The 15,540-nt window shown below is 41.9% G+C and overlaps 2 protein-coding genes across 7 annotated transcripts in view; one reads left to right on the top strand and one right to left on the bottom strand.

The window, feature by feature from the left end:
- The window catches only part of STIM1 (stromal interaction molecule 1), a 214,756-nt gene that overhangs the window by 115,570 nt on the left and 83,646 nt on the right, over positions 1 to 15,540 (top strand). The window lies entirely within an intron of this gene.
- LOC118627892 (methylmalonic aciduria and homocystinuria type D homolog, mitochondrial-like) lies at positions 3,962 to 5,157 on the bottom strand. The gene has a single exon (XM_036258387.1). The coding sequence runs from the start codon at positions 4,941 to 4,943 to the stop codon at positions 4,500 to 4,502; it is 444 nt and encodes a 147-aa protein (XP_036114280.1). The 5' UTR covers positions 4,944 to 5,157; the 3' UTR covers positions 3,962 to 4,499.

Genomic DNA, 15,540 nt, shown 5'->3' on the forward strand with positions numbered 1-15,540 from the left:
TTGACTACAAAGGGACAGTATGAGGGAAGTTTTTTGGGTAATAGAATTGTCTTGTGTCTGGATTGTGGGGGCAGTTACAAGAATCTAAATATGTATTAAGATTCATAGAACTGTATCCCCTCCTCCCAAAAGTTAGTTTCATTATATGTTATTTAATCCTCACCTAAGGATATTTTTCCATTGAGTTTTAGATAGAGTGGAAAGGAGAGACAGAGGGAGAGAGAGAGAAACATCCATGTGAAAAAGACTCATCAATTGGTTGCCTCCTGCATGACCCAACCAGGACCGGGAATTGAACCTGCAACCCAGGTATGTGCCCTTGACTGGGAATCGAACCTGTGACCCTTTGGTTCATGAGCTGATACTCTTAACAGCTAAGCCAAACCAGCCAGGGCTCATTATATGTTACTTAAAAAAAATTCTCAGCATAGTACCTGACACACAATTCAAGCTCAGTGAATGTGTGTTACTTTCCTTTCTCTTTCCTCTGTATTTCCAGGAAAGCTACCCACATCTGACAGTTGTATTTTTTAAATTTTTATTGATTTTTTTAGAGAGAGAGGAAGGGAGAGAGAGAGAGAAACATCACTGTGAGGTAGAAACATCAATCGGCTGCCTCCTCCATGCCCCCTACTGGAGATTGGGCCTGCAACCAGGGCGTATGCCCTGACCAGGAATCAGACTAAAACCTTTCAGTCTGTGGGATGATTCTCAATCCACTGAGCCACATAGGCTGGGCCTGACAGTTGTATTTTAATGTTTGTTTTACTGATGAGTTTCTTTCACCAAATTGTGAGTCCCTTCAGGGCAGGGACTGACCTTATGTGGTTGGTTTGTTTTTTGTTTCTCCAATGCCCAGGAGAGCCTGATACAGAGTATGTGCTTGATCATTGTGTGGAATTGTTGACTGATATAACTGTTGGGCTGAGATGGAAGTCTTAAGCAAGGGTGTGAACAGATAGCACTATGAGCCCAGGAAGCTGCAAAATCTACGTATGCTTCCATTGTGTCTGGTGCAGAAACCGCACAAGGTTAAGAGTTTGTGCTCTAGAGTTACACAGACCTAGGTTTAAACCTGGCTCAGGCTTTACCAGCTGTGGAAACTTGGAGATGTTACTCTCTTCAAGCCTCAGTTTCTTTATTGCAAGTAGAGTAATAATAGTAAGCACCTCATGAAGCTCTTGTAAAAATTGAATGAAATAACGCATATAAAGCAGTACGATGCCTGGCATATAGAAAAGGCTCAGTGAAAGTGAGTTTTGTTATCATTGCTATTATTGTTATTGTTATCATCAGAAAAAGTGTACATTTTGATGTAGATGGGCTTATGTTCAAAACTTGGCTTTGCTACTGTCTATGTGACAGGCAAATAACTCCATCTTTCTGAGCCTCATTTTCTTCAGCTATCTGAGGAGGGTAACTCTTTGCAGGGTTACTTGTTGTAAGAATTTAATGTACTCAAAGCCCCAAGTATAATGCCTAGCACATGTAGGTGCTAAATTCATGTTTTTTTCATCCTCATCATGGTACAGATAGTGAGGGCTGGCCGGTATAGCAAAAATTCCAATTCAGCTCTTTCACCATCCCATGGCATCCCAGCATTCAGCTATGGGAGCCACCCCCAGCAGCTTGGCTGACTTGACTGGGGCCAGCATGCTGCAGGGGTAGTTTTAACCTCGCCTGAGTGGCTGATATTAAGGGGTAGGGACAAAGCAACTCAACACATTTCTTGGGGCTGCAACTTCTCTGGTAGCTTACCCAACCTTTTGCCTATGCTGGTGTACTTTACAAAAGGTCTAGGTGAGAACTTCTAATTTTTTTCTACCTATCTGGAAGGCTTGAGGATTTTGAACAACAAAGCCATATTACATCACAGTTATAAAATCTACTTGACTTTTGCAGGGTAGAAATCACCTTGTTTTCTATCTTTTCTTCATTGTTTCACCAAGAAGCATGTTAAGTCCTGGGAAGGCTGTAAGAACTGGGGAAGGATGGAATCTGGCACCAGCTGGAATCAGGGCTGGAGGGACTGAACTCTGAGGGGAGCAGCCAGCAGTCCACTTGGCAATATCCCAGAGGGCCAGTAGGACTTGGACTTGATGGAAAGTGGTATATAGGGAAGGAAAAGAAGCCCTGTGCTGTGGCCAGCATGGACTAATTTGAATGAAGTTAAGTAGCTGAGTAATACTCAAAAGTTATTATTATGATAAATAATAGTTGTTATTCCATCCTCAGGCTTTGGGCCTCATTTCCTTACATTCAGATAGCTGCAGATATGCCCTGGCCGGTTTGGCTCAGCGGTTAGAGCGTCGGCCTGCGGTCCACAGATAGCTGCAGATAACTCTAAGCGTTCCCTTGCCTCTAGTTTCTCCTCCACTAGGCCTTGTTGTACATGCTGCCAGTGAACTTCCTAAGCTATGTTTTGGTTTTGCATCTTCTGCATGATTTCCTTTTTGACTTCCTGTGCCTGACACTCCATCCTTTCAAATCTGATCTTAGTCTTTCTCTTAAAATTGTCTAGACCAGAGATTTTCAACTGGTGTTCCGCAAGAATTCTTAAAACATGCGGTACCTGACTATTTAGATTGTCAAATTAAAAAAAGCGACAACAGCCAACACAACAATTGCCCTCTGATGTGAAAGAATCAAAATTGCACCTTAAAAAAGTTTTTTTTGGTCAGGCTGTGAGAATTATTTTTTGCCATGCTGCATAATTTTAGTAATTAATTTTTGTGTGCTATGAGATGAAAAAGGTTGAAAATTGCTACTCTAGGCATATCTCCTACCACTTGGTCTGGCTCATGTCTCATAGTCATTCCGTGTTTATTCTAGTCCCTTTTCTTTTAGAGATGATGAAACTATAAGGAAGTGGTTTATCTTTGCTTACTAAATTAAACTAAACTCTAAGCTGCCCTTCAGTGCTCCCACAATCTGACTTTAGCTCACCTGACATTACACTACATTCCCTTACTCTTTGTTGTAGTCAATTCACACAATGCTCTTCATGTCCCGTCACTGTGCCTTTGTTCCAGATAATTCTCGGCATCACTCAGCCTCCTATTTTTTTTGTTTTAATTATTTTGTTGATTAGATTCCACATATATTGTTTTTGTTATTGTTCTATGTCCTTTTTTTCTAATTAAAAAACTTTAATGTTGACATTACTGCAGAAGTCCCCTACTCCCCCTTTGTCCCCCGCCCTCATATATATATATATATATATATATATTTTTTTTTTTTTTTCCTTCAAATCTTTATTGTTGGATGTAAAATGTATTACAGATGTTCCACATTTTTCCCCCATTGACCCCCTCCTCCACACTCCCGCCCCCCTCCCACCTTTTCCCACACTATTGTCTGTGTCCATTGGTTATGCATATAAGTTCTTTGGTTTATTCCCCCCCCACACAACCCCTTTCCCTTTGAGGTTTGTCAGTCTAGCAATGAATTTGTGCTTCTTAATCCCTTCACCTTTTTCACCCATTCCCCCAACCCCCTTCCCAACTGGCAACCAACAAAATGTTCTCTGTATCTATGAGAATGTTTCTGTTCTTCCTGTTCATTTTGTTTGTAGATTCCATTGTTGGTAGATATGTATTCATTGCCATTTTGTTTGTTCATATATTTTATCTTTTTCTTCAAAAAGACCCTTCATCATTTCATATAATAACGGTTTGGTAGTGATGAACTCCTTTAACTTTTTCTTGTCTGGGAAAGTTTTTATATGTCCATCGATTCTAAATGACAGCTTTGCAGGATAGAGTAATTTTGGTTGTAGGTTCTTGGTTTTCATCACTCTGAATATTTCTTGCCACTCCCTTCTGGCCTGCAAAGTTTCTTTTGAGAAATCAGCTGACAGCCTAATGGGTACTCCCTTGTAGGTAACTAGCTGCCTTTCTCTTGCTGCTTTTTTTTTTTTTTTTTTTTTTTAAGCAAATGTATAATTTATTTTTGGAGAAAATAATTAAAACTAAGGTTTTTCCAATAAAGGGGAGAAGTAACAATAGGAGATCATACCATAGTTACATGTTAATTACCACATTCTGTACACTGTGGCTGTGCTTAACATGTATTTATTGACAATATGAACTTTTGAGATTTAAAAGTCACAAACTCTTGTCAATGTTATAAATTCATAAATGTTGAAATAAATACCTAGAAATAAGTAAATTTTAAAAACTGAAGCCTTTGACAGTGTTTATAGATCAACCCAAATGTTAAGTAGAAATAGTACAGCAAATAAACTGACGTTACTAGTAGTTTCCACTTAATTTCTTCATGATATGGCTGTCTGGTGTTGCATTTGTAAAAATACTTCCTACAACCACATGGGTACCCCAGAGATTATGACGAATCACTTTACAGCAGCCAAGATCATCAATAGAAAATCCTAAATGTCGATAGCGTTCATCTGTTTCAAAAAGAGTGTTGTTTGTATATGGTCCAAAAAATGCTAAACCAGATGAAGGGTCAATAAAGTCAGCCCAAAAGCCTTCAGCTCAAAGAGCGTAGCATATTTCCTTAGCACCATTGATGAACTTTTCTAAGAGCACTTCTCTTTCATTTTCTACCTCTTCACTCCAAAGAGTCATATCATTCTTAGTTTTCTGTGTTACAGTCAGAACCATTAGTTTGTTGGTGGCCATTTCTCTTCTCAGCAATTCTGGACATGTTTGGATGGCACACTCTACTTTGGCACTTTCAAAGTATGTTTCTGCACTGTTAATTTCTTGTTCAACAGGTGCATCATTACCCTGGAACTCATTCACATATTGTGCCATCACAAACTCATGTCTTTCACTTGATAAAGGTTCTGCTAGAACATCAGGTAAAGTTTTATGAACCTGGCTTTTCTTCTGTGGCATGGTCCCATTCAGGTGACAATCAAAACCTATGTTCCCGGGGAGCTGGAATCTCTGATCCTGAGGCCCAAATGGTCCCATCACTTCATCTGGCCATACTGTTCGAGAACATATATCCGGAGGTGCAGTGGCCACATGAGACTCATCAGAACCTGAAGATCCTGCAGTTGAAAAAGCTTTGGGAATGACAACCCTTTTAACTAAAGAGTAAAATCCTGGGAGATAGGAAACCAGTCTGGCTCTCTTACAGAGCACCAGGATGCTGCAATAGTCTAGCCATATGATGCTTCAGAATCAATCATTCCTTTTTTCTTTTCACATAGCATTACTGGCCATTTCTAGCGGAGGGGGCGCACGCAGGGTTTCTTTCCTTTGGTAAAGTTATCCCGTCACCACCACCGCCTCCAGCAGTCGCAGACCCGACTCTGCCCGCCGTGAATATGGCGGCTGCCACCGCAGCGGGCGTGGCGCCAACGCTGGCAATGACTAGACCGAAGGAAGCTCTTGCTGCTTTTAATATTCTCTCTTTGTCTTGAACCTTTGGCATTTTGATGATGATGTGTCTTGGTGTGTGCCTCTTGGGGTTCATCTTGTTTGGGACTCTCTGTGTTTCCTGGACTTGTATGTCTGTTTCCTTCACCAAGTTAGGAAAGTTTTCTGCCATTATTGTTTCAAACAGGTTTTCGATTTCTTGTTCTCTCTCTTCTCCTTCGGGCACCCCCAAGATGCGAGTGTTGGCACGCTTGAAGTTGTCCCAGAGGCTCCTTACACTATCCTCATTTCTTTGGATTCTTTTTTCTTTTTGCTGTTCTGATTGGGGATTTTTTGCTTCCTTATATTCCAAATCGATGGTTTGCTCCTTGGATTTACATACTCTATTATTGAATCTGTGTAAATTATTCTTTATTTCAGTTAATGCCTCCTTTAATTCTAACTGTGTATCCATGATTTCTAACCTGTCCTTTTTTATGCTCTTGAGGCCCTCCCTAAGTTCACTGAGGTTCTCACTGAGTTCATTGAGCATCCTTATAAGCAGTATTTTGAAATCAGTATCTTTTAGGTTGCTTATCTCCATTTCGCTTAGTTCTTTTATTGGGGTTTTGTTCTGTTCTTTCATTTGGGACCTGTTTCTTTGTCTCCTCATTTTGGCTGCCTCCCTGTGTTTGTTTCTGTGTATTACTTAATGAGAGGTATGGGGCTCGCTGAGACCCGATGCTGCTCGTTTGGAAGAATTTAGGAAAAACCTGAAGCAGGATCCAAGACCGGCCTATGGTTAAGCAAGTGGCAACAGCTTGGATGGGCTTGAAAGTGGGGCAGGGCGGGGCCTCAGGGAGTCACCAGGGCGGGGCTACCAGTGTGAGCCAGGTTGCTGGAGTTCCAGATATGGTGACTGTCTGCCACCCCCCGGGGAAGGGCTCACCAAAGAAACAAAGGCCTCTTACAGCACGTTTGTCCCTGAGAAAGCCCCCTCTCCAGCCCTCGGCTCCAGTGCCAAACAGCTCAGTTCTTCCCTGTATGACTCTGGTTCCCCTCGAGCTGCCTCCCCTCCAAGCTTAGAGGGAGAGAGTCCGATAAGTCCATGCGCGGGCCCTTTAAGGAGCTGCCTGGGGCTCCAGCCGCTTCAGCCTCCCTGAGCCTCAGTTCCCGCTGGTTTTTCCAGCCAGAAGTTTTGGGGACTTCTCTTCCTGGCACTTGAACCCTGAGCGGGGCACCTGGTGTGGGACGGGGACCCCTGAGTCCTCAGGAAAGACCTTCCCAGCCGAGGTGTCCTCCTGATTTTTATCCGCCACACTTGAGTGTGGGACCAGCCCGTGGCGCTGCCGCCGCCGCCGCCCCTTGCGCCTCCGCCCCTCCTACCAGTCTGGATGTGGCTGCTGCTTTAATTTCGTTGTAGGACTTCCGTTCAGCTTTATTTCAGGCGGTTTTGAATGATGGTTGTTCTGTAGTTTAGTTGTAACTTTGATGTGGTTGTGGGAGGACGCGATACTGCGTTTACCTACCCGCCATCTTGACCGGAAGTCTCAGCCTCCTATTTTTGCCTGTAAAAATTAAACTTTCCACCAAGGCCTAGATTATGGTTCCTCAGCCTCAGTGTTATTGACATTTTGGGCCAGATAATTCTTAGTTATGAGGAGCTATCCTATGCATTGTAGGATGTTTAGCAGCATCCCTAGTCTATACACACGGGATGCCAGTAGCAAATCTTTATTGTACCCCACAGCTAAGTTGTAACAACCAAAAATGTCTCTATTGCCAATTGTCAGTTGCCCTGGGGGACAGAATTGCTTCTGGTTGAGTATTATTGTCCTAGATTAAATGTTGTTTCCTCCAGGACATCCTTTTTGTTTCCCTATAGTGGGAAATGATCTTTCTGCTCTCGCATTCCAGAGTACTTGTCATGAATCTTTCATTTGGCATATTGCTCTGCTCAGTATTGTAATTAGTTGGGTCCATCCTTGTGTGTCCTACTATATTGCCAGTGCCTCCAAGGGGGAAGGAACCAGGTCTTATTCATCACTGTTTCTTCCACTGTGTTTGGTGCAGGGCCTTAGAGGTAAAGGTAAATGAGTTAAGCTTTTGAATTTTGAATTTTAAAGCAAAGATTCTGTCTTATCTCTGTGTGCCCCTTAAATTGTTTCCTGATGGTAGAATAAGAGTACACAGTTGGCTGGTCATTGATAGAGGGGAACAGGATGCTTTGGACTTGTGAGTTCCTGGCAAGGTTAGCAGCTGAGTCAATAGTAGGCTTTTTCTAGGAGTTGCTAGGGTCTGAGTTCCAGACATGTTAGTGTATAACGTGCATGGCTGATCTCCTCTGTGACCTTTTTCCCTCTCCCTCTACCCTATGCCATGAGTCACATACAAAACTGGATGGAGGTAAAATCACTGTAGTTAATATAATTAAGAAAAGACCTAGAAAATACCATGTCCTAGAGGAGCACAAATGAAGAAAAGAAAAAAGGAATATACTAAGAATGCTGAAAGGCCACCTGAACAAAAGTATGCACAGACTTTGGAGTAAGAAAGATGAGGGTTTTAGGTGTCCTTTCACTAATAGGGCCTTGGAAAGTTTCTTAAGCTCTGTGAGCTTGTTTCCTTCCTGTCAAATGGGGATAATAATTCCTACCTTGAAGGATTATGGCAAAGATGATATGAAATCCTGTGTATGAGAGGTGGAGGGGTCAATTGAGGAAAAAGGGTTGGGGAGCATCTGTAATACTTTCAACAATAAAGATTTTTAAAAAAAGGAGTCCTGCCCTGGCCGGTTTGGTTCAGCGGTTAGAGTGTCGGCCTGTGGTCCTGAGAGACCCGGGTTCGGTTCCCGCTAAGGGCGCGTGCCTCGGTTGCAGTTTGTCCCCGGCCCTGGTTGGTTGTGTGGGTGGCAGCCACTCGATGTGTTCCTTTCACGTCGATGTTTCTCTCTCTCTCTCTGTTCCTCTCTCTCCCTCCCACTCTACCTGAACAAAAAATGGAGAAATGTCCTCGGGTGAGGATAAAAAAAAAAAAAAAAAAAAAAGGAGTCCAGCCGGTGTGGCTCAGTGGACTGAGAGGTCCCTGTTTGATTCCTGGTCAGGGCGTATGCCCTGGTTGTGGCCTTGATCCCCAGTAGGGGGCATGCAGGAGGCGGCTGATTGATGTTTCTCTGTCACATTGAAGTTTCTATCTCTCTCTTCCTCGCTCTCTAAAAAAATCAATAAAGAAAGAAAAAGGAAGGAAGGAAGGAAGCAAGGAAGGAAGGAATCCTGTATAAAGCATGCTCAGCCTGTGGCTTAGTTCATGGTAGTAGTATTACTCCTTCTCCTACCACTGTTACATGTGCTAGGCGTGTGCTGGGGGTGTTTGTACCCCTGTGTTGGGTAGTCTGTGGAGTAGATATTAATTTTTCCATATAAGTGATAAGGAAACTGAGACTGAATTAGCTCATAGTTATCTACTTTTTGGTTTTTGCAACTCAGATCTGCATCAGGTCAATGAAAATGTTAACTTGTGGCGATGGTTGCACACCTCTGTGAATATGCTAAAAACCCTTGAGTTATACACTAAATTGGTATGTGAATTATATCTCAATAAAGAGGTTTAAGCCCTGGCCATTTTAGCTCAGCAGTTATAGCATTGGCCAGTGGATTGAAGGGTATCGGGTTCAAGGGCATATACCTGGGTTGCAGGTTTGATCCCCTGACCTGGTTGGGGTCGTGTGGGAGACAACCAATAAGTCTCAGTCATATCAATGTTTCTCTCTCTCTCCCTCCCTCCCTTCCACTCTATCTAAAAATCAATGAAAGCCCGACTGGTGTGGCTTAGTGGATTGAGCATCATCCCATGGACTGAGAGGTCCCGTTTGATTCCCAGTCAGGACACATACCCCTGTAGGGGGCATGCAGGAGGCAGCTGATCAATGTTTCTCTCTCACTTTAATGTTTCTATCTCTCTCTCTAAAAAAAAAAAAAAAAATCAATAAAAACATATTTAAAAAATAAAAATCAAGGTAAAAAATGATCCTCTGGTGAGGATTAACCAAAAAGAGGAAAAAAAAAAGAGGTTTAAAAAAGTGTCACTACCCAGAGACATAGTAGTAGGGTACAGACTGACAAACATCAAAAGAGGGGAATGGGGGACGCAAGGGGGGCAACAGAAGAGATAAACCAAAAAACTTATATGCATGTATGTGTAACCAGTGGACATAGACAACAATGCTGGGGTTGGGGGGAGGATCCATAGGAGGGTGTCAATGGGGGAAAAAGGAGAAACATCTGTAACTAAAATAAATGAATAATTTTATATATATATATATTTTTTTTAAAGTGTCACTATATTGGTCACCTCCCATTTGCCTTTCTGTAGCCCAATCCATAAGAAGCCCTATGGCTCTATAGAAAACACTTGGAGCCCTGGCCGGTTTGGCTCAGCGGTTAGAGCGTTGGCCGTGAACCAGAGAGTCCTGGGTTCGGTTTCTGCTAAGGGCACGTACCTTGTTTGCAGTTTGTCCCCAGCCCTGGTTGGGGTCGTGTGGGTGGCAACCAGTTGATGTGTCTCTCTCACATAGATGTTTCTCTCTCTCTCTTCCTTCCTCTCTCCCTCCTGCTCTATCTGAAGATAAATGCAAAAAAAAAAAAAAAAAAAAAATTTCCAAATGTCCTTGGGTGAGGATAACAACAACAAAAAAAGAAAACACTTGGAAAACCATGTTGATTTCTTTCCCCATTTCTCCCACTTCTAGCTTTGGCAGATATGTAGAGGTGCTTCCAAGTCTGAAGTACCATTGTTTCTGGAAGCAGAGATCCCTGGTTAGCTTCCTGACAGCTAGGTTGCTTCTGTTTCTGAGAAGGTGCAGATGGCTTCTGAGGACACCCTGACTGAAGATCCCTGAGGCATTCTCTTTGGGAGAATCCCTGCCTCCTTCTCTCCCTCTTTTCCATCCCTCCTGACCTGCCTTTTTCTTTTTTTGTAGCTGGCGCTTCTGGGAAAGCTAAAATGGCAGGAAAGAACTCAGGTAGTAATTCTTTCTCACCCAAATACCAGGGACCTGCATCAGATTCTTGGCCCTTACCATATGGAGCTCCATGAGGGGAGATATCAAAGGCATCTAGCTAAGTAGTCCTGGTTTTATTTTTCCTGGATTCACCTTATGCTCAGGGCCTCCCTCCAATTCCCACTGCTGCTACCATGCCAATGCCAGCCTCTGGGGAACAGAGCTCTCCCCTTGGCCTTTGGATCTGATCCAAAATATTGCCCTTTTTTTTTTTTTAAAGTATACCATATGCAAAATAGGGCAGAAAAGAAATAATTTCAGACAGATATGCAAGTAACCTCAATAATAGGTTTTGATGCATATATTTCTCTTTTTGCAATGACTTTTTTTTTTAACCTAAAGGATTGTTACAGTTTAGGTGCACCTCTCTGGTTTTTTGTCTTCTAGTTCCCTGCCTGTCTCCTGGTGCAACCACCATTTTACCTCTTGCCTTGTGGAACATTCTGTGAACCTGCCCTTAATCTAGGCAAAGCACAGATTGAATTCAGCTCATGCCTTTTTGACAAAACAGAGATGATGGATACCATGAGTGACATCATTTTTTAGGTGAAACCTTCTCCTTAGGCTAAGGAAGAGACCTGTCCAGAATTTTCCTTGTAAATGCTTAATTATAGGATGGTTGTAGCACTTACCTACCAAGAGTGGATCGTAGTCAAGTTACAGGCTGTAACCCCCATTGAATCCAAATTCTATGGCTTTGTTTATGCCTTCAGTCCTAACTTTTGTTTCTTGGAATAATGTATTTAGACATTGAATTTTTAAAAGTCTAAAACATGAGCATCGAAGTCTGACCTGAGTTTACATCCACGCTTTGCAGTGTACTAGCTATAAGACCAAGTAATTTGAAGTCTTACTTTCTTCATCTGTAAAGTAGATATGAAAATAAGATATTCTTTGTCACTGACAAGCCTTCAGCCTAGTGAGAAAGGCAGATACATAAACTGGCAATGACAATAGCGTATTTTAAGGGTTATAATGGTGGTGTGGACCAGGGGACTGTGAGAGTTTCAAGAGGAATAAGAGGTCATCTAACGTGCTGATGTAGCAGAAGACATACACATTGTCAACCAGCACTCAGGGAAGGGTACCAGTTGCTAAACAGTCTGAGCTACATATCAGAAGCAGTATAGGCATTGTTTGCAATCTGTCCCAGTGCCTTAGCCAGATACAGGAGGAAGCAGCAGCTCCCCCAGATGGTATCTCTCTGTTTCTAGGAAAACCCCAGACGGTGGTTTGCTTTGACAGACAGGGAAATTCTTTCTACTGCACAGAGTGTTGTTTTTTCTTCCTTCCCATTTTATTGGTGAATCTGCTTTGTCTGTTGTGGATGGCAGCCCTGTTAATGACAGGGATTAGTGATACTTGTAATGTTTCTCTCTCTGCGTGCCTACATATGTGTATATGTTTCTCTGTGTCTTCATGTTTGTTTCTTTGTATGTGTGTATACACCATTTTGTACCTTTCTGTACTGTATGTGTCTTTCCATATTTATACATGTCTGTGTATGACAAAAAGTGTAGGGGGTGTAGAACACTGAGCCAAGGAAGTAGGAGCTGAGAGAAGCCCATAACCCAGGTTGAAGATTAAGGTTAGGCTACAGTACAGTGTGCAGGACCTAGAGGTAAGAGCAGAGCCAGAAGTGTAATCAAGAACCCAAAGATGCTGTTAGTGTAGGCAGGATCTGAGTTCTACAGAGTGGTAGGCTGAACACAGTGGCCATCTAGCAGCTAGAAATAGTCAAGGCAGCAGAAAAAGAAAAGCCCTGCTTCAGGTATTAAGCTTCTAACTCTTTCTGTCTAAGGAGGAATCAGCGGCTGATTCTGAGGGCCCTGCTTGCCTTCAGACCAAACTGGTGTTTGTGTTTGTTTGTCTATATGTATATTTATGCAAGTCTCTGAGTGTCTGTTATCTTCATGTGCACTGCATTCAGTATACTTCATGGCATTAGAAGCAATTGGTTTCCAATGCAAAGTCTGATTCACTTGAGGATCAATGATCCTTCCATTATTCCTTCCCTTATTTGTTCTCGTGTTCACCCTCCCTTCTTTCTCCAAATATAGTTAGTGTCAGCTCTGTGCTGGGTACTGGATATGCAAAGACCAATAAGGAAGACACATATTACTGAAGCAGAAATATATTCATGTTCACTCCTAATAGGTTCTGTGATAAGAGATTAGTGCTGCATGCTCTGAAAGTGCAGAAAAGGGCATTTAACCTGTCCTAGGATGCCAGGAGAGACTACCCAGAAGAAGTGGTGCCTGAGATGAATTTTGAGAGATGAATAGGAGTTAACCTGGGACAGGGGTAAAACGGTTTACCAAGTGGGCAGATGAGTATGATGTCCCTAGGGATCTGTGAATCAGTGGTTCTTTTAACTTGAGCATAGCATGTAATAGTGAGGCAGGGAGGGAGAGGTTGGAGATGAGGTTGGAAAGGCAGGCATTAGCCAGATTTTTGTTATATTGAGAAACTTGGATTTTATCCCAAAGATAATGAGCTAGAAGGACTATAAATAGAGATGGCTCTAATTCTGATCAAGGTATGTCAGGAGCAGGCTTTGCAGAGCAGGTGAAGCTGGAACTTTGTTTTTATAGATGAGCAGGGGTTTACTGATGGAGGAAGGAGGATGAGCATTCCAGGAACAAGGAACTCTGTGAGTAAAGGCAGTAAGCCAAAAATATAAGTTTGGGACACATCATGTAGGGAGGTGTCTAGAGAGTAATTTCTTCATCTATAAGATAGGGAACTAACTGGTAACATATACTTTCAGTGGCTGACATGAGGCTCAAATAAAATAATGGATGTAAAGAATCCTTTGTAAACCATATTGCTGTGTGCAGATTTCAGTAGTAGTTATTATCTAGCTTCTCTTTCCCCCTCAGTGCCCAGGAGCATCAGACTCTCCCAGGTGTAGATCAGGTAGGCATGCACCCCAGCAGTGTGGCTCTTACTGGGTGAAAACCATACCCTCTTACATCTAGCCACCTGGAATCTTGAGGAAGAGGAGCTAAGATTAGAAGCTGCTAGGAATAAGAGACTGAGTACTGGTTCATTCAGGATACACTAATCTGCACAGTATGAGCCCTCTTGCCCAGGGACCCACATTCAGAATAGTCAAACAGGAAGCACCTTTTACATAAAGGCACTGTGAAGGACTGTGCCTTAAATGATCTCATTTTCTTCACATTGTAACTGTGAAGTCGTCTGCATTTTACAGGCTCAAGGTGACCCAGAGAGTACATGGCAGAGATGAAATTTGAGTCTGTATCTGTGAGATTTTTTTTTCCTGTATGTCACTTCACAAGCTTTCTGGTATCTCTGGGCTGCGAGCAAGCTCCATGATTAGTGGAGAGGGAAACACTCTGAGGGTTTGGGCAGTGTGGGGTTGGGAGGGTTGAGAGAGAGTTTTGGGGCTTTGTTTTGGGGATTGAGCCACAGCACTTTTCTCCACATAGAAAAGCTGTTTTTGCTTTCAAGGACTGACCCTCCTCTGTATATATACATGTATGTCTGTCTTACCTAGGTGCTCTCAATGTGTCTGATTGATCTCTGTGTCTTTGGATCCCAGCACAGGACATGTCACATATTTACTGCTCTGTAAATGTTGGTCGGACAAATGAATGAATTTTTAATAAAGGCTTCTAGGCTTCTAGAACTCCTAATGTCTTCACTACTCCCTTCTGCCTTCTTTGTGGTACTATGATACTCTAATAGATTTTGTTCTTGAAGACATTTTTTTTTTTTTTTATATTGCCTAAATTCTTCTTCTTGGAGTTGATTAGGAGCCAGAAGGTTCTTAAAGAGGGTCATGAGTTTGTCTTATTTTTTACATTCTTTGTTCACAAGCCCACCTTCTCACTGTCCAAAGCTGAGTAGCATTCATAAGGAACACATAGTGAGCCCTCAGCTTTTTAACTTAGTTTATTGAAGCTGATGTTCATTTTGGAAATAGAATCCAGGAGGTTTTCCTGCTATTGAGTGCTTGGCTGTGTTTGTGTTTCCCAGGATCTTAGAAAGTCATGCCTAGGGATGGTAGTATGGGGAACAATTGAGAGGCGAATCAAAGTTGACTCTTGTTTGTGGGGATTGTAAGGGAGAGAGACTTCCTTAGTATTTGAAGTCATAATAGAAGAAAGATGAAGTAAATTCAGTATAGGCATCAGCCTATCTGACCCCTTTCCTGTTTTTTATACAGTTCACAAACTAAGAATGGCCTTTATATTTTTAAATAGTTGGGGGAGGGGAATCCAGAGAAGAATTTCATGACATGTGAAATTTATATGAAATTCAGATTTCAGTGATAATAACTAATGTTTTACTGGCACAGAACCACTCTGACTCACTTACATGTTGTCTATGGTTGTTTTCACACAAGAACAGCAGAGCTGAGTAGTTATAACAGATTGGATGGCCTGCCAAACCTAAAATATTTACTGTCGGGTCCTTTACAGAAAAAATGTGCTTATTCCCTGGTCTTACCCATCAATTTAAAAAAAAAACAGATTTATTGAGATATAATTCACATACCATATCATTTACCCAATTATTATTATTATTATTATTATTATTTTATTTTTGTTATAGATGTTTCTCCTTTTTTACCCTCATTTACCCATTTAAAGTGTACAATAGTTATTAGTATAGCTACAGATATGTGTAACCATTACCACAGTCAATTTTATTTTATTTTTTTAAACTTATCTTTATAGTGGAATGTGTTACCCATTGACCCCCTCCTCCCCAATCCCCCCCAACTTCTGTCTTCCCTATACTATTGTTTGTGTCCATTGGTTATGTATATATGCATAGAAGTTCTTTGGTTTATCTCTTCCCGCCTTCCCTCCCCTCTTCCTTTGAGGTTCATCAATATAACAACCAATTTGTACTTCTTAATTTCTTCATCTTTTTCACCCATCTCCCCCGCCCACTCCCATTTGGCAAGCAACAAAAAGGTCTCTGTATCAGAGTCTGTGTCTGTTCTGCTTGCTCATTTTGTTTGTAGATTCAATTGTTGATAGATGTATATTAATTGCCATTTTATTGTTCATGTTTTTGTTCTTCTTCTCCTTCAAAAAGACCCTTCAACATTTCATATAATACCGGTTTGGTGGTGATGAACTCCTTTAGTTTTTTCTTGTCCTGAAAACT

The sequence above is a fragment of the Molossus molossus genome, unplaced genomic scaffold (genome assembly GCF_014108415.1).
Source record: "Molossus molossus isolate mMolMol1 unplaced genomic scaffold, mMolMol1.p scaffold_m16_p_13, whole genome shotgun sequence".
Lineage (NCBI taxonomy): Eukaryota > Metazoa > Chordata > Mammalia > Chiroptera > Molossidae > Molossus > Molossus molossus.

What these genes read in the sequence shown, in the direction of transcription:
- LOC118627892 (XM_036258387.1), bottom strand. Translation starts at nt 4,943, where the DNA reads ATGGGACCATTTGGGCCTCAGGATCAGAGATTCCAGCTCCCCGGGAAC.